This window comes from Chelonia mydas, chromosome 6 (genome assembly GCF_015237465.2).
Source record: "Chelonia mydas isolate rCheMyd1 chromosome 6, rCheMyd1.pri.v2, whole genome shotgun sequence".
Classification (NCBI taxonomy): Eukaryota; Metazoa; Chordata; order Testudines; family Cheloniidae; genus Chelonia; species Chelonia mydas.
Window position 1 is genome coordinate 32,141,504 of NC_051246.2, and position 26,509 is coordinate 32,168,012.

General features: G+C 44.6%; 1 protein-coding gene across 1 annotated transcript; it reads right to left on the reverse strand.

Moving 5' to 3' along the window:
* Positions 1-780: 780 nt before the first annotated feature.
* Positions 781-19,161, reverse strand: NCR3LG1 (natural killer cell cytotoxicity receptor 3 ligand 1). Its single transcript, XM_007057126.3, has 5 exons — positions 19,018-19,161; positions 9,536-9,889; positions 5,605-5,931; positions 4,688-4,798; positions 781-1,473 (listed from the first exon to the last, which is right to left on the reverse strand). Exons 1-5 carry the CDS (start codon positions 19,100-19,102, stop codon positions 1,457-1,459), a joined length of 894 nt encoding a protein of 297 aa, XP_007057188.3. The 5' UTR covers positions 19,103-19,161; the 3' UTR covers positions 781-1,456.
* Positions 19,162-26,509: the final 7,348 nt, after the last annotated feature.

The window sequence follows — 26,509 nt, forward strand, 5'->3', positions numbered from 1 at the left end:
CATGCCCCCTCGCTTGGGCCAAAACTTTGAAACTCTGGGTCCTAGTGGTGCCTCACCTCCTCCCAAGTCTGGCACCTGAGGTGGCCACCTTAGTTCACCTCATGGTAAGGCCAGCCCTGATTGTCAGTGGTGTGATGGGTTGGACCCCATGTCCGGGATGCCACTTGATGTGCTGGAGTCCCACTGAGCCCACCCTTTCCACCAGCCTGGATTTCCTCACCCTGTTCTTGCTGTGCCAGGCTCTCAAGCCTTCTCTGGCACACACACAGGTAAGGCCACACCAAGCTGGAGACACAGAATGCAGCCAGCTCTGTGTGGGAAGACGCAGCTCAGGGATTATATCCAGCACTCACATGCACATCCCTTTTGGGGTGTAAACCCAAAATAATATTGTCTTGCGCTGTAGAGAGAAATATGTACAGTGTAAGCTCATAAAAATCGCCCCCTCCCTCAATGTGGAGAGAGATATGCACAGCTTCTTGCCCCCGCCCCCCCCCCCCCCCAATATGAATTGCACAAACTGGGTTATGTTATAAACAAGAAATAAGTTTATTAACTTCAAAACGTAAATTTTAAGTGACTATAAGGGATAGCAAACAGAACAAGGCAATTACTGAGCAAATAAAACCAAACACGCAAACGAAGCTTAATACACTCAAGAAACAGGATACAAAATATGCCCAAATAAATGTGTTAGTCTCTAAGGTGCCACAAGTACTCCTCGTTCTTTTTGCTGATACAGACTAACACGGCTACCACTCTGAAAGGTTACAAAATGTAATTTCTCACCCTAAATGTTGTTTTAGGCAAGTGGCAGAGTTTCTGTAGCTTAGAGTTCCAGTTATTTCTCTTTACAGACTGGACCCCTTGTCTCAGCCTGGACTCAGCCATTGCCTTGCCCTCAGCTCAGTTCCTCTGTCTCTTCAGATACTTTCAGCAGTCTTTCTTCTTGGGCAGGAAGGCAATGGAGAAAAGTCCTGTTTGTCTTACTCCCCTGCCTTAAATAGAATTTACATAAGGCGGGAAGCCTTTGTCTCCAGTGGAAAAGTACCAGCAGTGTCCAAGGTGGTACTCTGTACCAGGTGACATTACCCAGTGACCTAGCAGTGTCAAAGCAACTCTGAAACCAGGTTTATTTGCCACGTCCACAGGAAGGAACTCCCAGAAGATGGGAGATCCACATCTTTAAAGACTCATTGTCTTTTCCTAATGGTCCATCAAGTGTGATTGCTTACTCTCTGGTGGGCGTCTCCAAGTATAACCACGGTTGTAATTGTTACATAGTCAATATTCCTAACCCCAGATACAGAAATGATACATGCATACAAATTGTATAATCACATTCAGTAAATCATAACCTTTTCAATTATACCTTACATGAGTCATCTTGCATAATATATGTCTTAGTTATGCCCTATTCATATCGTAGACATATTTCTACAATTAATATGGAGTGTCACGTCACAGGTGGAACTGCAAGGAAAAATATGTAAATTAGTTGCTTGGTGCACCACATTATGAAGAAAGACAAGTGAAAAAATTAACTGAAATTTTTCCTATCTCTGCAGCATAACATTACACTGTATTTCAATACACTAAAAACGTATCAAAATCAATTACATAAGAATAGAAGAATGGCCCTACTGATCAGATCAAAGGCCCATCTAACCCAGTATCCTGTCTTCCAACAGTGACCAGTGCCAGGTGACCCAGAGGGAATGAACAGAACAGGTAATCATGCAGTGATCCATCCCCTGTCACTCATTCCCAGTTTCTGGCAAACAGAAGCTAGGGACACCATTCCTGCCCATCCTGGCTAATAGCCATTGATGGACCTATCCTCCATTAATTTATCTAGTTCTTTTTTGAACCCTGTTGTGAAGGCCAAGACCATAACATCCTCTGGCAAGGAGTTCCACAGGTTGACTGTGCGTTGTGTGAAGAAATCCTTCCTTTTGTTTTAAACCTGCTGCCTATTAATTTCATTTGGTGACCCCTAGTTCTTGTGTTATGAGAAGTAGTAAGCAACACTTCCTTATCTACTGTCTCTACACCAGTCATGATTTTATAGACCTCAATCATGTCTCCCCTTAGCCCTCTCTTTTCCAAGCTGAAAAGTCCCAATCTTATTAATCTCTCCTCATACGGAAGCCATTCCATACCCCTAATCATTTTTGTTGCCCTTTTCTGAACCTTTTCCAATTTCAAAATATCTTTTTTGAGATGGGGCAACCTCATATGCACACATTATTTAAGATGTGGGCATACCATGGATTTATATAGAGGCAACATGATATTTTCTGTCCTATTATCTATCCCTTTCTTAATTATTCCCAGCATTCTGTTTGCTTTCTTGACTGCTGCTGCACATTGAGTGGAAGTTTTCAGAGAACTATCCACAATGACTCCAAGATCTCTTTCTAGAGTGGTAACAGCTAATTTAGACCCCATCATTTTATATGTATAGCTGGGATTATGCTTTTCAATGTGCATTACTTTGCATTTGTCAACATTGAATCGACATTTTGTTGCCCAGTCACCCAGTTTTGAGAGATCCTTTTGTAGCTCTTCGCAGTCTGTCTGGCCCTTAGCTATCTTCAGTAATTTTTTATCATCTGCAAATTTTGCCACCTCACGGTTTACCCCTTTTCCCAGATCATTTATGAATATGTTGAATAGGACTGGTCCCAGAACAGACCCCTGGGGGACACCACTATTTACCTCTCCCCATTCTGAAAACTGACCATTTATACCTACCCTTTGTTTCCTATCTTTTAACCTGTTACCAATCCGTGAAAGCACCTTCCCTCTTATCCCGTGGCAGCTTACTTTGCGTAAGAGCCTTTGGTGAGGGACCTTGTCAAAGGCTTTCTGAAAATCTAAGTACACTATATCCATTGGATCCCCTTGGTTCACATGCTTGTTGAGCCCCTCAAAGAATTCTAGTAGATTGGTGAGGCATGATTTCCCTTTACAAAAACCATGTTGATTCTTCCCCAACAAATTATGTTCATCTATATGTCTGACAATATTGTTCTTTATTATAGTTTCAACCAGTTTGCCCAGTACTGAAGTCAGGCTTACAGGCCTGTAATTGTCGGGATCACCTCTGGAGCCCTTTTTAAAAATTGGCGTCACATTAGCTATCCTCCAGTCATCTGGTATAGAAGCTGATTTAAATGATAGGTTACAGACTACAGTTAGTAGTTCTGCAATTTCACATTTGAGTTCCTTCAGAACTCTTGGGTGAACACCATCTGGTCCTGGTGACTTATTGCTGTTTAATTTATCAATTTGTTCCAAAACCTTCTCTAATGACACCTCAATCTGGGACAATTCTTTAGATCTGACACCTAAAAAGAATGGCTCAGATTTGGGAATCTCCCTCACATCCTCAGCCATGAAGACCGATGCAAAGAATTCATTTAGTTTCTTCACAATGGCCTTATCGTCCTTGAGTGCTCCTTTAGCACCTTGATCGTCCAGTGGCCCCACTGGTTGTTTAGCAGGCTTCCTGCTGCTGATGTACTTAAATGTTTTATGTACTTATGTTTGCCAATGCTGCCATATTTTATATTTTAATTTTTTGTACTGATAAACCATCCAGTTGAGTTCCCTTGATTCAAATCCCCCAATTGTTTTTTTTTCTTTCTTATCCACAGTTCTTGGCAGATAAGTGACTATATGGTCAGCTATTTACAGCCTCTGACTTTTCAGTCTGTTACATGAATCTCTCTCACGAAGGCAGTGATTTGGGCAAGAGTTACTTCTCCCTTTGTAAAAAGAAAAGGAGTACTTGTGGCACCTTAGAGACTAACCAGTTTATTTGAGCATGAGCTTTCGTGAGCTACACCTCACTTCATCGGATGGTAACTCTTAACAGTATGATGATCCATTTTTGTTAGTGTAACTGTGCAGAAAAAACACTGACTCTCACACACACAAAGGGAGAAGGTTTCAGAGTAACAGCCGTGTTAGTCTGTATTCGTAAAAAGAAAAGGAGTACTTGTGGTACCTTAGAGACTAGTAAATTTATTTGAGCATAAGCTTTCGTGAGCTACAGCTCACTTCATCCGATGAAGTGAGCTGTAGCTCACGAAAGCTTATGCTCAAATAAATTTACTAGTCTCTAAGGTGCCACAAGTACTCCTTTTCTTTTTGCGGATACAGACTAACACAGCTGCTACTCTGAAACCTGTCACTTTAAGTTAGTTCCAGTTACTATTGATGCTGTGTTTGTGTGGAAGAATTTCCTGCTACTAAACCAATAAAAGGCAACTTTAAGAGCAAATCCTTATGTGACAGTATATGAAAGCAGAGCATTTCTTACCAAGCCTGTCATTTCTCCGAATTGATAGCTATCATGTTCCAGGTTGTTTAAAATGTTCTAGTCACATACAATATGACCCCAATTTTTCCTAAAGGGCTTCAGAGGCACCTGACATATTTATCAAACAATGTTTTTTTCATAAGCAAGGGAGCAAAAGCGTGGTGTGCACGGCTCTTGGGAGATGTGACTAACCTTCACTTAATGGGTGAGTGGATAATGAACATTCTAAGGTTTGATTATTGTTAGTTTGTTTTGATTATTGTTAGTAGTGTTAAGGCTCAGAATTCAAGCATTCACAAGAGCTACTAAGTTGCCATTAAGATATCCTTAGCACAGCGCATCTTTAAAACTACTTACTTTTCTTCAAACACCTACAGTACACGAAAGTACCCAAACCGAGCACAATAATACAGGCTATTATTGTTCCAATGACTGCTCCAATTATACTGCTCAAATCTGCCTTGGGGGCTGTGAATGAAAAAAATAAAGAAAATTCTGATTCTATGCTTGTTCGTATTAAAAAAACAAATTTAGTGGACTGCACCTACACTTTCACAGTAAGTGATTAACTGGTTATTTTTCTGGCTGAGTATTTGAAATTGATGTCATAAGCAAGTCAAAGTAGGAGCAAAACTTCTACTAGCCACTACACTACTAAAGAAAGCACAGAATAACTGCCAGGCACATTGTGTTGTATCAAATCACAGCTTCAAAATGCTTTCCCTATAAGTAGACAGCATTAAGGGTATCAAAATGCCCACTTAAAAACTTAAATATTAACAACATTCTATAGAATGAGGATAATAAAATGTAGGGTCAAAACAGGCTTTTGTAAAACATACCTGTGGATCAACTCAATTAGCTCAGAGAGGCCCTAAAATGTGGCATGTGTCACACAATCTTACCAACACAAATATATGGCACTAAAATGGTGCACCCAGAAAAGCCCTGATATCGAAAGGTCAGACCTGTGACATGTTGCCACCACATTTCAGCCCCTTCTTTTCACTGAACTGACTCTCCTTGGCTTCTCTGCCACTCCTCCCACTCCCATTCTAGCTGACATGTCAGCAAGCCAATTGTTCTGAATGTCAATGCATGGCCAGCTCTCCTGGCCTGCTGTCTATTTCAAATGACACCTGGTGTCACTGCACTGCTGGGACAGCATAAGGTTGACACGGTTCAAATTCCTTCAAAAGAAGTCTAGCCACAGCATTCCGGAACACATGATATATAAAAGAGAAAAGAGATAAGAACCTAAAGGGGGTGGATACCTGTGACAGTCAAGGTGCTATTGAGAAGTAACTTGGCTGGAAATGTTTTGTGACTCACAATACATCTATAGACATTTCCATTATCTTGCAAAGACGGTTGCAGCCTTAGTATGCTAGTGACATTAAATGTGCCATCTTCATTTTCCACAGAGGCTCCTGTGCGGATATCCTCTGCTGCTACGCTACTGTCCTGGTTATTCTTTGATACCTTCATCCACTTAATATCAACCAAATTTGGGTAGAACTTATTGACTTCACACGAGAGGGTCTTCTCCTTGTTGCTTTCTATTGTAACTTCCTTTGGAGACAGGCTGACTTCCGGTTGAGCTGTTTGGAGATAAAGGTTATATTACTATCATAGAATCATAGAATATCAGGGTTGGAAGGGACCTCAGGAGGTCATCTAGTCCAACCCCCTGCTCAAAGCAGGACCAATCCCCAACTAAATCATCCCAGCCTGGGCTTTCTCAAGCCTGACCTTAAAAATTTCTAAGGAAGGAGATTCCACCACCTCCCTAGGTAACGCATTCCAGTGTTTCACCACCCTCCTAGTGAAAACGTTTTTCCTAATATCCAACCTAAACCTTCCCCACTGCAACTTGAGACCATTACTGCTTGTTCTGTCATCTGCGACCACTGAGAACAGTCTAGATCCATCCTCTTTGGAACCCCTTTCAGGTAGTTGAAAGCAGCTATCAAATCCCCCCTCATTCTTCTCTTCCACAGACTAAACAATCCCAGTTCCCTCAGCCTCTCCTCATAAGTTATGTGTTCCAGTCCCCTAATCATTTTTGTTGCCCTCCGCTGGATGTTTTCCAATTTTTCCACATCCTTCTTGTAGTGTGGGGCCCAAAACTGGACACACTGCTCCAGATGAGGCCTCACCAATGTTGAATAGAGGGGAACGATCACGTCCCTCGATCTGCTGGCAATGCCCCTACTTACACATCCCAAAATGCCATTGGCCTTCTTGGCAACAACGGCACACTGTTGACTCATATCCAGCTTCTCGTCCACTGTAACCCCTAGGTCCTTTTCTGCAGAACTGCTGCCTAGCCATTCGGTCCATAGTCTGTAGCGGTGCATGGGATTCTTCCGTCCCAAGTGCAGGACTCTGCATTTGTCCTTGTTGAACCTCATCAGATTTCTTTTGGCCCAATCCTCTAATTTGTCTAGGGCCCTCTGTATCCTATCCCTACCCTCCAGCGTAGCTACCTCTCCTCCCAGTTTAGTGTCATCTGCAAACTTGCTGAGGGTGCAATCCACACCATCCTCCAGATGATTAATGAAGATATTGAACAAAACCAGCCCGAGGACCGACCCTTGGGGTACTCCACTTGGGACCGGCTGCCAACTAGACATGGAGCCATTGATCACTGCCCGTTGAGCCCGACAATCTAGCCAGCTTTCTATCCACCTTTATAGTCCATTCATCCAGCCCACACGTCTTTAACTTGCAGGCAAGAATACTGTGGGAGACCATGTCAAAAGCTTTGCTAAAGTCAAGGAACACCACGTCCATTGCTTTTCCCTCATCCACAGAGCCAGTTATCTCGTCATAGAAGCCAATTAGATTAGTCAGGCATGACTTGCCCTTGGTGATTCCATGCTGACTGTTCCTGATCACTTTCCTCTCCTCTAAGTGCTTCAGAATTGATTCCTTGAGGACCTGCTCCATGATTTTTCTAGGCACTGAGGTGAGGCTGACTGGCCTGTAGTTCCCAGGATCCTCCTTCTTCCCTTTTTTAAAGATGGGCACTACATAAGCCTTTTTCCAGTCATCCGAGACCTCCCCTGATCACCATGAGTTTTCAAAGATAATGGCCAATGGCTCTGCAATCACATCCGCCAACTCCTTTAGCACTCTCGGATGCAGCGCATCCGGCCCCATGGACTTGTGCTCGTCCAGCTTTTCTAAATAGTCCCGAACCACTTCTTTCTCCACAGAGGGCTGGTCACCTCCTCCCCATGCGGTGCTGCCCAGTGCAGCAGTCTGGGAGCTGACCTTGTTCATGAAGACAGAGGCAAAAAAAGCACGGAGTACATTAGCTTTTTCCACATCCTCTGTCACTAGGTTGCCTCCCTCATTCAGTAAGGGGCCCACACTTTCCTTGAGTTTCTTCTTGCTGCTAACATACCTGAAGAAACCCTTCTTGTTACTCTTAACATCTCTTGCTAGCTGCAACTCCAGGTGTGATTTGGCCTTCCTGATTTCACTCCTGCATGCCTGAGAAATATTTTTATACTCTTCCCTGGTCATTTGTCCAATCTTCCATTTCTTGTAAGCTTCTTTTTTGTGTTTAAGATCAGCAAGGATTTCACTGTTAAGCCAAGCTGGTTGCCTGCCATATTTACTGTTCTTTCTACACGTCGGGATGTTTTGTCTCTGTAACCTCAATAAGGATTCTTTAAAATACAGCCAGCTCTCCTGGACTTCTTTCCCCCTCATGTTATTCTCCCAGGGGATCCTGCCCATCAGTTCCCTGAGGTTGTCAAAGTCTGCTTTTCTGAAGTCCAGGGTCCGTATTCTGCAGCTCTCCTTTCTTCCCTGTGTCAGGATCCTGAACCTGATCATCTCATGGTCACTGCCTCCCAGGTTCCCATCCACTTTTGCTTCCCCTATTAATTCTTCCCGGTTTGTGAGCAGCAGGTCAAGAAGAGCTCTGCCCCTAGTTGGTTCCTCCAGCACTTGCACCAGGAAATTGTCCCCTACCCTTTCCAAAAACTTCCTGGATTGTCTGTGCACCACTGTATTGCTCTCCCAGCAGATATCAGAGTGATTGAAGTCTCCCATAAGAACCAGGGCCTGCGATCTAGTAAATTCCGTTAGTTGCCGGAAGAAAGCCTCGTCCACCTCATCCCCCTGGTCCGGTGGTCTATAGCAGATTCCCACCACGACATCACCCTTGTTGCTCACGCTTCTAAACTTAATCCAGAGACACTCAGGTTTTTCTGCAGTTTCATATCGGAGCTCTGAGCAGTCATACTGCTCCCTTACATACAATGCAACTTCCCCACCTTTTCTGCCCTGCCTGTCCTTCCTGAACAGTTTCATCATCATCATCAGGGATATTCTGGCTCTTTAACAGTGTTTATGTACCCTGAATGTACACCTTTCCTAAATGTTTGATATGTGCAATGTTTAATGTTCATTGCAGAAGTGGGGTTTTTTGTTTTGTTTTTGTTTTTTGCTAATCGAGTCATTTTTTCCCAGAAACATGATCACAAGATCACAAGAGTGAATATTCTTTAGAAGATAAATAGCATTTATGATCATTAGGACTTTAGTAGTTTTATTATTTTCTGCTCTTTGTAAATAAGTATCTATGAAATTAATAGAGTTTCTCAGATTTAGAGCATGTCTGGATATTGAAAATGCCACTGCAAGTCTGAGGATTGGATAATGGAAAACCTTACCTGGACAAAACCTTAGAGATTATGACAAACAGGCTATTTAGGTCCATATTTTCCCCTCACCTGCAAAAAATTCATGGAAGGGGAATATTTAGACTGATACAACTATGGAGAGGTTGCAGGGGAAAATGAACTGCAGTCTTCTCTGCTTGTGGCAAGGAAAGTGACAGTGAATAAGGAATAGGGACTGTGCCCTTTTAAAGGCAACTATGATGGAGAGAGAGATGAAAAATACCAGACTAAACCCCAAACACATTAGCCTGATGAAGACTGCTAATGCCCATATACAATCTCCTGCAGACGGCTGGGCTCACCACACCATCACCATAACTGTTAGTACAGTTTACCCAGGTGCCTTGGCTATTCCACTGATATAATGCAATTCACACCCCCACCCCATCCCCACAGAGGCTCAGAGGGGTGGGGAAACTGGTACCACTAAGATGGACTCTAATCTTCTGCCTTCAGGTCCCCAGGTAATGCAGTATAAAATAAATGGTACAATAAAGTCACTTACCAACTACCTCTAAAACAGATGTTCCATGAGCATCAGAAGGAGCGACAATAACATAGCACCTATATATTCCTGCTTCCTTAAACTGTATCTGTGGGAGAGAGAGTGCAGCATTTCCTCTTCTCAGGTCATTGTCAGACATACTGGCCCCATTTCTATGGGAAATATGCGCTCCAGCATGAAATGTGAATACTTTTTCTTCTTGGTCTGCCCTTGGAGTCTTAAGATACCAGGTAACTCCCATGTTCTTGATATCCAGTTCTGCTGTATTGTACCCAGAGAGATTGCATGGTATGGAGATGTTATCATTCAGTGACACTATTTGTGGGGTGCTTCCCATCAGCACTTGGAGAGTTTCTTCAAAAACAGAAAATGTATATTTGAAGAAATACATCCTAAAGGTTCCTTTTAAAGGAGTTATTATTGGCTCAAGGATCATGCAGTTTTTTAGTAGCCTGTTTCCGCACCCATAATCCTTTATAAACTGTCTCTATGGTAATCTAATGAAAGCTTTCCTTCCTAAATTGTTAATGGCTTTATAAATAACAATCTTTGCTTTTATTTGAATGAAATAATAGAGATAACACAGGCTAGTTGGGTGGCCCTGGCTCTTGGGAACTACAGTGCAGGAGGGACTTTAGCAGTGCATACACTGCATATTACATGTTATACACTGGAGCTTTGTGGTAGAACTACAGCAGCACCTAAAGGAAGGGAAATGTGCATTCTATCCATCCATCCATCCCAAGTATTTATGTGGACCCTATTACCATAATAGCTGAGCACCTCAGACTCTTTTATGTATTTTATCCTCACAGCACCCTTGTGAGGTAGGGAAGTGCTATTATCCCCATTTTACACATGGGGATGTGACGCACAGAGAGACTCAATGACTTGCCCACATCCAAGTAGGAAGGTGGCACACAGAATTTAATGCAGGTGAGTTCCAGACTAGTGCCCTAATCCAGGAGTCACTTGTCCATCTCCTTTAAAGGAAAAACTGTCCTGCTGGCTCCCCATCACTGCTGGGGAGAGGGACACATCATCACCTATTTCTTCTCCTTCCCCTTGAGGAGAAAGACAAATTAATAATTAATACAGATAGAATTTTTGTAAAAATCTGATAGAACTGATGGAAGAAAAGATCCGAGAATTGGAGATGCAGGTGGAAACGCTGGAGATGCAGGTTTAGAAGGGGGTTCGAGCGGACGATGGAGCAAAGACATGAGGAGGTTGAAGGGAACAGCTCAGACTTGCAGATGGACCAAAGAACTCTGAGGGAAGACTGCTGGGTAAGGAAAGTGGACAGTGGAAACATGTGACTAAGAGAACCAGACAGAGGAAAAGACATGCTAGTGAAGGCGAAATAGAGCTCAGGAACAGGTTTGCGGAGTTGGAAAATGAAGAAGGGGCACAGCAGGTGGTCACCGATGGTGAGAGGGCAAGGAAGAAGAGAAGAGCAGCTAGTCCTACAGGAAGAGGGGAAGAGTCAATGGAGATAACAACACCAAATGTGAGCCCCAGGAGGATACAGGATGGGTTGCAGAGGATTGCAAAGGACAATAGGAATTGAGAGGACTTGCAGCCAGAGGGAATAGGGGGTAGACCGGAGAATTGCACCATCTCCAGGAAAAGGCAGATCTATGTGACTGGGGACTCCTTACTGAGAAAAATAGACAGGCCTGTAACCAGAGCTGATCCAGAGAACAGAAGGGTGTGCTGTCTGCTGGGTGCTAAAATACAGGATGTGGACCTGAGGCTGAAGAGGATCCTAACGGGAGCGGGAAATAATCCACTGATTATCCGTCATGTGGGAACAAATGATATGGCTAGATTCTCGCTGGAACATATCAAGGGAGACTATGCCAGGCTGGGGAAGATGCTTAAGGAAATCGATGCTTAAGGAAATCGAGGTGATCTTCAGTGGGATTCTGCCTGTTCCTAGAGAAAGGCAACAAAGGTGTGACAAGATCATGATGACTCAGGCAAATGGAGAGCTTTGGGATGTATGCCACTGGGAAGCATTCATGGACAGAGGACTTTTCTCTCGGGATGGACTTCACCTGAGTAGGGAGGGAAATAGACTTCTAGGATGGAAGCTGGCACAACTGATTAAGAGAGCTTTAAACTAGGAATTTGGGGGAGATGGTTGGGAGATGTCCAGGTAATCTCCACGCCAGATTTTAACATTGAGAGGGAAGAAAATGAAGTAAGAAAGGATACTGCCATGGGTAGGAAAATGGACATAAGGAGGAAGGGTAGTGTAGATACCAGTCTAACAGGTGATACTGGCGATAGAATGTCTGTGCCTAATTGGGTAAAGAATGTGAGCAAAGCCAAAGAGCAAAAATTAAGATGTTTGTACATGAATGTGAGGAGCCTAGGTAACAAAATGGAGGAACTAGAGCTATTGGTGCAGGAAGTGAAACCAGATATTATAGGGATAACAAAAACATGGTGGAATAGTAGTCATGACTGGAGTGCAGGTATTGAAGGGTATGTGCTGTTCAGGAAAGACAGAAATAAAGGCAAAGGTGGTGGAGTAGCATTGTATATCGATGATGAGGTAGACTATAAAGAAATAAGAAGCGATGGAATGAATAAGACAGTCTGTCTGCGCAAAAATCACATTGGGGAAGAAAGCTACTAGAGCCGGGGTGGGCAAACTTTTTGGGCTGAGGGCCACATCTGGGTGGGGAAATTGTATGCAGGGCTGGGGCAGAGGGTTGGGATGTGGAACGGAGTGCGGGGTGTGTGTGGGGGGGTGCGGTGTGCAGGAACAGGCTCAGGGAAAGGGATTGGGGCAGAGGAGGGGTGCGGGGTATATGAGGGGGCTCAGGGAAGAGGGTTGGGGTGCAGGAGGGGTGCGGAGTGCAGGAACAGGCTCAGGGAAAGGGATTGGGGCAGAGGAGGGGTGTGGGGTATATGAGGGGGCTCAGGGAAGGGGGTTGGGGTGCAAGAGGGGTACAGAGAGCAGGAGGGAGCTCAGGGCAGGGGGTTGGGGTTCAGGGGGGGTGTGGGGTGCGACAGGAGGCTCAGGACAGGGAGTTGAGGTGCAGGAGAGGTGTGAGATGCAGGCAGGGAGTTGTGGGGTAGGGTGCAGAAGGGGTTCAGGCTCTGGCCTGGTGCCGCTTACCTAAAGCGGTTCCAGGGTGGCAGCAGCACGCACCGGGGCCAGGGCAGGCTCCCTGCATGCCTGCCCTGGCCCCACGCCATGCCGCACCGTTCCAGGAAGCAGCCAGCACCACGTCCCTGTGCGGCCTCTGGGGGAGAGGGGGCACAGGGCTCCGCGTGCTGCCCCTGCCACGCCTCCAGGTACCTCCCCCGAAGCTCCCATTGGCTGCGGTTCCCTGTTCCCAGACAATGGGAGCTGTGGGGGACGGTGCCTGGAGGCAAGGGCAATGCACGAAGCCCTCTGCCCCCCGCCCCATGAAGCTGCAGGGACGTGGTGCCAGCCACTTCTGAGAGTGGCACGGGAGCTGCGGCACCACGGGAGGCAATCCCGCGTGCCGGATCCAAAGCCCTGAGGGGCCAGATCTGGCCCGCGGGCCATAGTTTCCCCACCCCTGTACTAGATCCTCCCTTGGGATAGTGCTTGGGGTGTGCTATAGACCACCGAGATCTGATTTGGATATGGATAGAGACGTCTTTAATGTTTTTAACAAAGTAAATACTAATGGGAATTGTTTGATCATGGCAGTTTTTAACTTCCCAGACATAGACTGGAGGACAAGTGCCAGTAATAATGATAGGGCTCAGATTTTCCTGGATGCAATAGCTCATGGATTCCTTCACCAAGAGTTGTGAACCAACAAGAGGGGATGCCATTTTAGATTTGGTTTTGGTGAGTAGTGAGGACCTCATAGAAGAAATGGTTGTAGGGGACAAGCTTGGTTCGAGCGATCATGAGCTAATTCAGTTCAAACTAAATGGAAGGATAAACAATAATAGATCTGTGATTAGGGTTTTTGATTTCAAAAGGGCTAACTTTAAAAAATTAAGGAAATTAGTTAGGGAAGTGCATTGGACTGAAGAACCTGTGGATCTACTAAGGCAGAGGAGGCCTGGAATTAGTTCAAGTCAAGGTTGCAGAAACTATCAGAACCCTGCATCCCAAGAAAGGGGAAAAAACTCATAGGCAGGAGTTGTAGACCAAGCTGGATGAGCAAGCATCTCAGAGAGGTGATTAAGAAAAAGCAGAAAGCCTACAAGGAGTGGAAGATGGGAGGGATCAACAAGGAAAGCTACCTTATTGAGGTCAGAACATGTAGGGATAAAGTGAGAAAGGCCAAAAGCCATGTAGAGTTGGACCTTGCACAGGGAATTAAAACCAATAGTAAAAAGTTCTATAGCCATATAAATAAGAAGAAAACAAGGAAAGAAGAAGTGGGACCGCTAAACGCTGAGGATGGAGTGGAGGTTAAGGATAATTTAGGTATGGCCCAATATCTAAACAAATACTTTAGCCTCATTAAAGACTGAGGAATGAGGATCTTAGGGATAATGGTAGGATGACAAATGGGAATGAGGATATGGAGGTAGATATTACCACATCCGAGGTAGAAGCCAAACTCGAACATCTTAATGGGACTAAATCGGGGGGCACAGATAATCTTCATCCAAGAATATTAAAGGAACTGACACATGAAATTGAAAGCCCATTAGCAAGAATTTTTAATGAATCTGTAAACTCAGGGGTTGTACCGTATGACTGAAGAATTGCTAACATAGTTCCTATTTTTAAGAAAGGAAAAAAATTTGATCCGGGTAACTACAGGCCTGTTAGTTTGACATCTGTAGTATGCAAGGTCTTGGAAAAAATTTTGAAGGAGAAAGTAAAGGACATTGAGGTAAATGGTAATTGGGACAAAATACAACATGGTTTTACAAAAGGTAGATCGTGCCAAACCAACCTGATCTCCTTCTTTGAGAAGGTAACTGATTTTTTAGACAAAGGAAATGCAGTGGATCTTATTTACCTCGATTTCAGTAAGACATCTGATACAGTTCTACATGGGGAATTATTTACTACATTGGAAAAGGTGGGGATCAATATGAAAATTGAAAGGTGAATAAGGAACTGGTTAAAGGGGAGACTACAACGGGTCATACTGTCAGGCTGGAAGGAGGTTACTAGTGGAGTTCCTCAGGGATCGGTTTTGGGACCAATCTTATTTAATCTTTTTATTACTGACCTTGGCACAAAAAGTGGGAATGTGCTAATAAAGTTTGCGGATGACACGAAGCTGGGAGGTATTGCCAATACAGAGAGGGACCAGGATATCATACAGGAAGATCTGGATGACCTTGTAAACTGGAGTAATAGTAATAGGATGAAATTTAATAGTGAAACGTGCAAGGTCATGCATTTAGGGTAAACTGGGGACGCATCACTTGGAAGTAAAAGAGGGGGAGAAGGAACTCAGAGTACTGGTTGATCACAGGATGACACTGAACTGCCAATGTGATATGGCCATGAAAAAAGCTAACGCAGTCTTGGGATGAATCCTGCAAGGTATTTCCAGTAGAGATAAGGAGGTGTTAGTACCATTATACAAGGCATTGGTGAGACCTCATCTGGAATACTGTGTGCAGTTCTGGTCTCCCATGTTTAAGAAGGATGAATTCAAACTGGAACAGATACAGAGAAGGGCTACTAGCATGATCCGAGGAATGGAAAACCTGTTTTATGAAAGGAGACTCAAAGAGCTTGGCTTGTTTAGCCTAACCAAAAGAAGGCTGAGGGGAGATATGATTGCTCTCTCTCCAAATATATCAAACGGATAAATACCAGAGATGGAGAGGAATTATTTAAGCTCAGTACCAATGTGGACACAAGAACAAATGGATATAAACTGGCCATCAGGAAGTTTAGACTTGAAATTAGACGAAGGTTTCTTACCATCAGAGGAGTGAAGTTCTGGAACAGCCTTCCAAGGGAAGCAGTGGAGGCAAAAGACATATCTGGCTTCATGACTAAGCTTGATAAGTTTATGGTATGATGGGATAGCCTAATTTTGGCAATTAATTGATCTTTGAGTATTAGTGGTAAATATGCCCAATGGCCTCTGATGGGACGCTAGATAGGGTGGGATCTGAGTTTCTATAGATAATTCTTTCCTGGGTGTCTGGCTGTTGAGTCTTGCCCACATGCTCAGGGTTTAGCTGATCGCCATATTTGGGGTCGGGAAGGAATTTTCCCCCAGGGCAGATTGGCAGAGGCCCTGAGGGTTTTTTGCCTTCCTCTGCAGCGTGGGGCACGGATCACTTGCTGGAGGATTCTCTGCACCTTGAAGTCTTTAAACCATAATTTGAGGGCTTCAATAGCTCAGACATAGGTCAGGGGTTTGTTACAGGAGTGGGTGGGTGAGATTCTGTGGCCTGCGTTGTGCAGGAGGTCAGACTAGACGATCATAATGGTCTCTTCTGACCTTAAAGTCTATGATTCTATGAATCTATCTTTGGAAATTACTCAGAATTTCACTGGGTGTTTCAAAATACCCAGGAAACAACTCCAGGATCCCGATAATGATCTCAATCTTTGGCAAATCTAAGTGATCACAGTAAAAGAAATGGCACCGTATGCACATTTTCTTGCTTGGCTGCCTATGGGCCTGCTTGGGGACACTTTAGGTCTCCATTTAGGTACATTTCTGCTCGTCCCTATTTTCCATTTGCCATGTTCCGTACACACAGGACGGTGTAATGCAGCATCACTCAATAATGATGAGAACTGTGACCTCAGCCTCTCAAATTTGTGGGCTCCCCCTAAGTGTTGGGCATTCACACATGGTTTAAAGTTATTCATTTTCAGCTTCCTGAGCTCAGACTCATACTGCTCACATACCAGGAGCTTCAGGAATCCTTGTATAACACTCCCTCAGGTGGAGAGATGACACAAGATGGCATGTGCTGAGGCTGAGGAAGATTATCAGGGGATAGAGTAAAGGTTGTATCACTTCCTTACTATACTCATTGCATTGAGAAGACCTATACAGACCATAGGAGGTCTGATGGTGGTCTCAAGAATTTAATTGTTACTGCAGATTCCTCAAGCAGTGGGGAACCCACCCACCATACCTATGCAGCAAAATTGGGCTCTACAGTCACGGAGGCAACTTCATCGGATATGGAGGGGGAAACTCCTCCCTAATGGGTGACCAAATCATAGAATCATAGAATCATAGAATATCAGGGTTGGAAGGGACCCCAGAAGGTCATCTAGTCCAACCCCCTGCTCGAAGCAGGACCAATTCCCAGTTAAATCATCCCAGCCAGGGCTTTGTCAAGCCTGACCTTAAAAACCTCTAAGGAAGGAGAATCTACCACCTCCCTAGGTAACGCATTCCAGTGTTTCACCACCCTCTTAGTGAAAAAGTTTTTCCTAATATCCAATCTAAACATCCCCCATTGCAACTTGAGACCATTACTCCTCGTTCTGTCATCTGCTACCATTGAGAACAGTCTAGAGCCATCCTCTTTGGAACCCCCTTTCAGGTAGTTGAAAGCAGCTATCAAATCCCCCCTCATTCTTCTCTTCTGCAGACTAAACAATCCCAGCTCCCTCAGCCTCTCCTCATAAGTCATGTGCTCTAGACCCCTAATCATTTTTGTTGCCCTTCGCTGGACTCTCTCCAATTTATCCACATCCTTCTTGTAGTGTGGGGCCCAAAACTGGACACAGTACTCCAGATGAGGCCTCACCAGTGTCGAATAGAGGGGAACGATCACGTCCCTCGATCTGCTCGCTATGCCCCTACTTATACATCCCACCCCCTACCCCTGGGGGTAGAATTCTGGGGACAGAATTCATGGTTCCTGAAGTGGTGGGGAGGCACTACATACTCCTAGTGCCATGATGGGGGGTTGGGGGTTGGTTTCTTCTCTCTTCCCACTGTCCCCAGAGGAACTTTAGAAGGACTGTGCTCCCTGAATGCAGCATTTTCAGCTGACAGCACTGAAAGTGGCAACCAGGGGAGGTGATAAGGTCAGGTGGACAATTAAAAGGGCATTGAAAAACAAAAGAAAAAGAAAAATCTTTTGGAATACAGGAATTCTCCATCCCCCTTCCCATAGGAGTGGCTGTGGGATCCTGCTGGCCAAGTAAGGGAGAGGCACTGGATTATTGTGAGCTGATCTGAGAAGTCAGGATTTAGGTGAGCTCCTTTTCTTCAACTTGCTTCTGTGAAGAAGAGGTGCGACGGTTCCACACTGAGCCTACTGTCCTGAGGATCAATCTGCCCAATTCATGGCCAGTTTATGTGGCAGTGGGGGGTTACCCTATCCACTGTTACTGAATAACCAGCCTTGAGGATTTGGTCCACCAGGAATAGCTGGCATAGTACTTCCCTTTTACATGTCTATTTTTAGTGACTGTCTAGCCTGAGTGGCTACAATCCATCTGTGGCTTAAAAATAGTTCAGCTGAGAGCTTCTCAGCTCTAACTCTTAAGGTTTTTCCCAATAGGATGTCTCTTAGATATGAAATCGTTTCCTGGGGTAGAATATTTATTCCATACTATTGGCACTATGTTTAGGTTTGCTCACATATTACAGCTTGGAGTGAAGCTTTATAGAGAATATGTGTCAAATTAACCTTTCTGCTGTTAAAGGCTGTATGCACCTTTTGCTGTCAATGAGAGGAGACTGTTAAACTGTTCTGAAGGAGCTGGTACATGCCACTTTCTGACCCCAGGTGATATTTCTGGGCTAACTGCTGCCGCCCCATAGCCCAACCCCCCTTGCAGTTTGCTAATGCTCTTTGAATAAGAAAGGAAGGAAGGGACCAGAAATAAAGCTGTGTGTCAGGGAATGGCATGTGCCAGTTACTTCGGAACAGCCTAATGGTCATAAGGATGAGGCCCTTGGCGTGCCAATTATTTTCTCACAGCTATTCAAAGCCGATTCCTTACTCGAGCAGCATTTGCAAATTGGAAAATTGGGTGGGGGTGATATATACAGCATGTTGCACAGAAGTAAAGCTTCAGGTCAGGGAGTGGCATGTGCCATCTACCGCAGAACAGATTAATAGTTGCAGGCATGTGTCAAGTTATTTGTCAGTTATACACCCTCAGACATCAGTTACTTATTGCAAGTGAGAGGCCATTACACCATGTGGGATTGGGGGTCTTGGTCGAATATATATTGTTACAACATACAAGAGCATTTAGTCTGGCGAAATTTCTAAAACTAGAAGCCTACAGCAGTGACTTTTGATGGCCTTTGGAATAAAGACCTGGGACTAAGGAACCAGCTTCAGTCTTGGGATGCCAGAAGTGTCACCCCTGCCCCCCCAGACAGACCCCGTCCCACCCCCACTCCAGCTCCCCCTCCAGGCGAGTATTCGGGGGTGGGGAGGACCAGGACCCTGGTCTGGGAGAATCCGCAGACCCCAGTGACCCTGCCCCTATACCCTCTTTGCCAAGGGGCAGCCGAAGTTGGACCCGATCCTCCCCCGCCTTATGGGACCCGGGATCCCTCCTTTACCTGCAGGCTGGAGCCCGCTGCTGAGACACAGGAGCAGCCCGAGCAGCCGGCAGCACCGCCCGGCGGAGCCCGCTCCCCACCCCATGTTCTCACGTAGGGTTGGGGGCTTCGCTGGCGCGGGTCGTGGCAGTGACTGGGCTGAGCGGTTCCCCTTCATTTTCCTCCCTCGGACACGTGCGCCAATAAGGCAGCGCCCCGGGCAGGGCTGGGAGCCAGCAGGTAGCTGCTGTGACTATATAGGGCAGTGAGCGGGCTGCAGGCCCTGTGCGACCACCCACAGTTCAGTGCCCCTAGGGCAGCGCCTGGGAAATGTACGCGAGCGGCCCGGGGTGTCTGGGTCTGTCGGGGGGTTAATCCCCACTCAGCAGATCGGGAACTGACCCACAAAGCCTGGCACGCTCGTCTCCGTGTTTAGGGACTGTGGCTGTGTGCCTGGTCTAACATAGCGGGTATGCGCTGGACTATTGCTAGCACCAGGGGGCGTTAAGAATAGATTTGCAGCCTTAACTCCGGATTTTCTAGCTGTTCGTACGTTTACATCAGAGACTCCCACCATCTTATCTGAACGTCCTTTTTTGGTTGATTAACTGGCCTCCTTCATCAGAGAGCAATATCCAAGTTATTTCACTCAAGCGATGGCCACTTTCTCACTCACTCCACATTGACAGGCAGAATTTGGTTTTAAAAAAAGAAAACACCGGCCATCTGGTTCTGAGTTCTAATTTTACCCACTTACAAATTAATCTGTACAAAGCATGACTGAGGCAACATTTTCCCAAAAACACTGCACTGGGAATTCTTAATTTTTACAAGTGACCAATCCTCTTCCCCCTCTCCATTCCCCCAAAAATCCCTACCTTAAAAGATTGTACAATCAATGTTTACATCTGTTGGAATCTCAGAATTCTTCCCCAAGCCAAGGTGCACTCAGTTATTGCCATGCATCAAGGATTCCATTCCATTGTCACCAAAAAGCACCATTAAAAAGGGGTGGTCAATGTATGTGATAAGCCTTCCTAACACTGTGTAAAGGAAACTGTTAGGAACTGTGTCTGAAACTCCCACAAACACACCGAGATGGCCTCTATTTTTATTACTCAGGTTGGTAGCAAAAAGTATGTGCAGTGTTGTTTGTTGCCAGACAAATGAAAGTTAATTGCATTTTTTTAAAAGACATATGTAACATTTTAAGCAACATTGGGCCTGCTAAATTTATGTTCTGTCACTTAAATTTAAATCAGATTGTTGTGTTGATTTGCATGATCATTTGGCATTGATTTATCCTAATTGAATGATGCTTTTTCTTAGAAACCAAGTCCAGCATATAGCAGGCTGTTTTATTTAGGGGTTTGCAATGAATATAATAAATTTCTGATATGTTAACTTATTTTTAAAACACGAATGCTATCATAATTTAGAGAAAGGCTCTAACAATAATTATTACAATTAAGTGGAATTGAATAATGCAAGACCAGGCAGCAATATTTGTGACAAAAACAAAAGTTCAATGAAGATGTCTGTTAAGGTTACAGTGCTTTATGTCTTAATGAACTAAATTTAGGAATTCATTTAATCTACATGTTGTATTGTGTGGATCCAACCATTGCAAGTGCAATATGCAATGTATGCTTTTCAATACATTAAAATTCCTCTGCACATCAGATCTGAAAATTTCTTGATTCAGACATTAGTCTGAGTTACTGACAAATCATCTGCTGAGCCAGTCTGCTTTAAAAATTAAAGTTAGCAATGAAATGGTCACAAGCAAAGCAAACTGCCACTGACTGTTGCCCTGGTGGCAGGAGTCCTAGCGGGCTGCACAAATGCACAAGTCAAGAGGGAGTGGCAAACTTACAAAACTGAACTGTCACCACTAACTGCGTGTGTTTGAACTGTGGAAGATTGAGCTGCAGAATACATCTTTTTCCTCTTGAGGATTTCAGGCCCTGATTCTAAGACAACTGAAGTCAGTGGGAGTCTTTGAATCTGGGCCTCGGAGTGAAATCCAAGCCCCTTTGACGTCAGTGGGATTTTTGCCATTGATTTCAATAGAGCCAGAATTGCACCCTCAGAGTTTAGCACTGTGAATAGATTAATGGGCCAAGAAGCTGGTCCAGACAATACATAAAGTTTCTTTTGTCATATGTATGAAGCATCTGTCAATGTTCAAGTGGTGACATGCTGAGAGATGTAGTCCCTTTTCCCTCCCTGCTTTCCCTGCCTAGCTACCAATGCCACCTTTTCATGGACACCTTTCTGAGCATGCTCTCCTAGTAGCTATGTGATGCTTCCCAGAGGTACCCAGGGTTGTGAGGCTCCTCACTACCACCTGCCTTTCGGGCCAGGAAGCCTTGTATGTGCCTCCTGTGAACCAGTTCCCCAGCACCACCAGCCTCTGGCAATACAAGCCCTCACTTCCAGCCTTCTGCAGGCCTCGCTCTCTCTTTACAGGTTAGCGATTGGCACACTCCAACCTCAGGTCCTCCATGGTGTTTTCCTAGAGTGCCCAGCTCCTGAGCTACTGGACACTCACAGAATTCCCAGATCCTCTGCTCCCAAAGGAGCTGTACACCAGAGCTTACCAAACACAGCTCTGCTTAACTCAAAGCACTTCATTTGTTTATAGAGAAAGCAAGTATAATTTTATTGAACAAAGACCAAAGTTCAAATTATAGCAAACAGCAATATTGAAAACGAAAGGTTACAGATTAAATAAAAGCATGACACACATACCAGAGCCTGAACTTAACTAATAGGACATGATTATGTCATAAAACCAAAAGCTCATGCAAAATCCTTTCAGTGAATTACAGCCGCCTGGTTGGAATCTTTCATTCATGAAGCAAGCCCACTGTCAGCTTCCGTCCTAGGTGAAAGATACCAGGGTGTGCCTTTGCAACCCCAGATACATCAAAAGAGCCCTTTGATCTTTATTCATAAACCAGACACCATCTGGCTGTGTGTTCCTTCCTGTAGATTTTATGATCTCTTGTTAATTTCTTAATCTTGATTATCTGGTTGTTTAGTATGCAAATGGGCATCCACTGTGAAGTATACAATATTCACTTTATATACAACCAGACAGGTAGATAAGCGTCTCCTGCCTGTCTGAAAGAAACATGTTTGTCACCTCATGGTGACCTGCTTTAACTCACAGACCTTAAGAACATAATTTCCAGTATAAGTACGTAACTCCTTATAATCTTATCTTTACATACATTTTGAAATGGTTATGATGATCTGGGTGTTTTTGGCTCTTAGCAGAGATCTCACATGCTACCCTTTTATGAATTATTATGCATATAACCCACCCAGGAGATCTGTGCACCCCCTGTGCCTTCTGCCAGGTAGCATCAAGAGGTTCCTGTGTCACAAGCTAGCTGTGTCACAAGCAAGAGCTAGCTCCATCCCAACAGAGCAATTTTGTCCTTAACAGTTACCAGCTGCAATTCCCCCCATCACTCTTTCAGCTAGTGAGTACTAAGCTCTTTTTATGTTCTTCCTCTTAATTGGCCATGGAAACCAGTAACTGGGGAGACAGATTTCAGAGTGGTAGCTGTGTTAGTCTGTATCAGCAAAAACAACAAGGAGTCCTCGTGGCACCTTAGAGACTAACAAATTTATTTGGGCATAAGCTTTCTTGGGCTTAAATCCACTTCATCAGATGCATGGAGTGAAAAATACAATAAGAAGACTATATATCATAGCATATGAAAAGATAGGAGTTGCCTTACCATGTGTGGGGGGGGGTCAGTGCTAATGAGCCAATTCAATTAAGGTGGAAGTTGCCTATTCTCAACAGCTAACAAGAAGGGGTGAATACCAAAGGAGGGGAAATTACTTTTGTAGTGCTAACAAGGCCAATGCAATCAGGGTGGCCCATTTCAAACAGTTGACAAGAAGGTGTGAGTATCAGCAGAGGGAAAATTACTTTTTGTAGTGACCCATCCACTCCCAGTCTTTATTCAGGCCTAATTTCATGGTGTCCAGTTTGCAAATTAATTCTAGTTCCGCAGTTTCTCGTTGGAGTCTGTTTTTGAAGTTTTTTTGTTGAAGAATTGCCACTTTTACATCTGTTATTGAGTGTCCAGGGAGATTGAAGTGTTCTTCTACTGGTTTTTGAATGCTGCAATTCTTGATGTCTGACTTGTATCCATTTATTCTTTTGTGTAGAGACTGTCCGGTTTGGCCAATGTACATGGCAGAGGGGCATCGCTGGCACATGATGGCATATATCACATTTGTAGATGTGCAGGTGAACAAGCCCCTGATGGTGTGGCTGATGTGGTTAGGTCCTATGATGGTGTCCCTTGAAGAGATATGCGGACAGAGTTGGCAATGGGGTTTGTTGCAGGGATTGTTTCCTGGGTTAGTGTTTTTGTTGCTGTAGTTGTAGTTGCTGGTGAGTATTTGCTTCAGGTTGGGGGGCTGTGTGTAAGCGAGGACTGGCCTGTCTCCCAAGGTCTGTGAGAGTGAGGGATCGTCCTTCAGGATAGGTTGTAGATCCTTGATGATGCACTGGAGAGGTTTTAGTTGGGGGCTGAAGGTGACGGCTAGTGGCATTCTGTTACTTTCTTTGTTGGGCCTGTCCTGTAGTAGATGACTTCTGGGTACCCTTCTGGCTCTGTCAATCTATTTCTTCACTTCAGCAGGTGGGTATTGTAGTTTTAGGAATGCTTGATAGAGATCCTGTAGGTGTTTGTCTCTGTCTGAGGGATTGGAGCAAATGCGATTGTATCCTAGAGCTTGGCTGCAGACAATGGATCATGTGAGGTGGTCTGGATGAAAGCTGGAGGCATGTAGGTAAGTATAGCGGTCAGTAGGTTTCCGGTATAGGTTGGTGTTAATGTGACCATCGCTTATTTGCACTGTAGTTGTTAGCCGATGGCCAGGGATGTTTGGTGAGGTGCCAGCTATGCCCGTTTATACCATCCGTGACTTTAACCGCTAGGACGCACTGTCCCTTCGCGGCGGGCAGCCCGGGCTAGGCTGACGGATGCCCCAAGGTCCTAACCACCCGTGACTTTAACTGCTAGAGCTCAGAGCTCCTTCGCAGCGGGCAGTCAACACTGACTGACAGGTGCCCCAATGGCAGCACTAAGAGCCTCTCCACACCCGTGACTTTAACTGCTAGAGCTCAGAGCTCCTTCGCAGCGGGCAGCCAGGATTGACTGACAGGTGCCCCAAGAGTTTGCCCCGTGGAGGCGGCACAACTCAACGCTAGGCTCTTAGTACTCTCACCTAATGGCCAGGCTTTATAGCCAAAACGGCTGAGGTTCTTTAATTGTGTTGGCTGCTTTACAGTAAACCAGAGAAACAAGTCAGGCTTATGCACAATGGTTACCAAAATTTATTAAACTAGATTCTAATCATGTGGTTACAAAATTGCTAGTGCCTACTTATTTAAATGTAGAGATGTTACACACACAAACAAGTTACAAAACTGAAGCCACAATCCCAAAGAAAGAAAACAAAGTATAGAGCTCTATTTCAAAATATGTGTACACTAAAGATAGGAGATCAGGTGTGGGTGCTTCTTACCCTCCTTGCATCTCTCGATTCCAGCGGTGCCAAGCCAGGATCGGTCACTCAATTCCGCGGAAAGACGAATAAGGGACAAGGCTTAGGGACCCTCTTAGCTGCAGAAGCCTTGGGAGGCTGTCACTTATCTGACCAGCAGATAGATAGTGAAAAGCACTCAAAAATCATGGTGCTGTAGGTCCCATACTTATACCTCTGTACTCCTTTATTCCCTTTCTCCTTTCTTATGCCAAATTGGGGCTGGTCTGTCTGGGCGACGCCAGCTCTCGCAAGAGTAGTTCACACTTGCAAGGGAGAAACAATAAGTTTCGACTACTGGACACTTCTTTTATCAGGGTAAATATTTTCCCACCTAGGATGTTGGGGTGTGTGCATCACGCTATTTAGTAGGGGCTAAGAGCCATGTCTGTCACAGCTTCTCTGTCTGCTGTGAGCCTAATCGTTGTATATGTTCCCAGAGGCACATTGTCACAGCACACCTGTGCTTCTCACAGCTTCAAAGGCTGTGCTGGAATTTATGTTGAGTGCCCTGTTGTTTTGGCTCCCGTGTGTTTCCAGCAATGCTGGTCTGAGGGGGGGCTGGCTGTCTGGCTACATTCCACCCCCTGATGCACCACACTACATCCCAGATTGCAAGGTGGCGGTGATGCCAGCACCTCTTGCCCTCCTTGGGGAAATCTAGAAATACCCAACAACCAAATTAGAGGATGAGGGTTCGCGGAATTGGTTAGGATCCCTTTTTAGCTCTAGGTATCTGATTTGTGTGGAGGAAAGAGCAGTTTGAATCAAACGCTTCATAATACATAAAGTTACACAAAAAACAATTACAATAATTAAAATGGTTAAAACAGTATTTACAACTGAATGTAAAAACGGGGAGAGGGAAAATCCCAAGTGTTGAGCTAACCATTGCATCCATGAGGTTTGTCCATTCTCAGCCACTGCATGTAAAATTTTAACTGCACCTTTAATAGCAACCACATCTTGCTCTATTTGCCCTGAATGATTTACATAAAAACAACAAGATTGGTTGATGACAGCACACACTCCTCCTTGCTGGGCTAGGGTAGCGTCTAGTGCTATTCTGTTCTGCAGAGCATATCGGGCCACAGACTGAAGTTGTTCATTTAAAAGCCCTAATGCATCAGCAGTATGATTAAGAGCAATTTCCAATTGTCCAGAAACGTTTGCTATTGCCATCTCGAGCTCAGTTATACCTAACCAAGGTATAAGTGCACGTGTAAATCGGTGAAAACCAGAGGGCCGTTCAATCAGGGGGTTGTAGGTGAACTTTCGTTTGGCATGTCCCAGTGAACACCTTCCAGTCCAACCTACAGGCAGATATTTATATGCCTTGTTCCCACAAATAAAGAACAAGCCAGGTTCTTTACTAAGAATAGGTGAATAAGGTCCTCTGTGCCACCTGCCCCCCTCAGGTTTAGGTATGGGTTGGTGATATGGAACACAATATCCCATCTTAATGTTAGTACAGAGCAAAACCATTAACAAATCTTCTAAAATTTGGTCTGAGCGAAAAAGTCCATTTTCATTACACTGATCTAATAAGGAGTTAATAGATTTGATTAGCAATGGGTTATAAATGTGTCCGGAACTGGGAATAAAGAACAGTGATTGGTCATACCAATCTCTGCTTTCAGGGTATCTACTCATATTCAGGGGAACAATTGTGGCATTATATATTCTAAAAAGGGGTCTATGTTCAAGTGTGCCGTTGATGGGACCTTTCCAACATTTCAAAGTCCTTTTGTCGTTCATGGGTGGGTAGGTAGTCCAATCCCCACTTCTTTTGTCAAATACAATTGTATGGGCACATTGCTGCTTATCTAGACTACCCATTTGTATGTCACCCTGAGTTTCAAAACAAATAGGGTATACTTCTTTAGATGATCCCGTTACATATTCCACAGGCCGTCCCCAAACAGTGCGATGC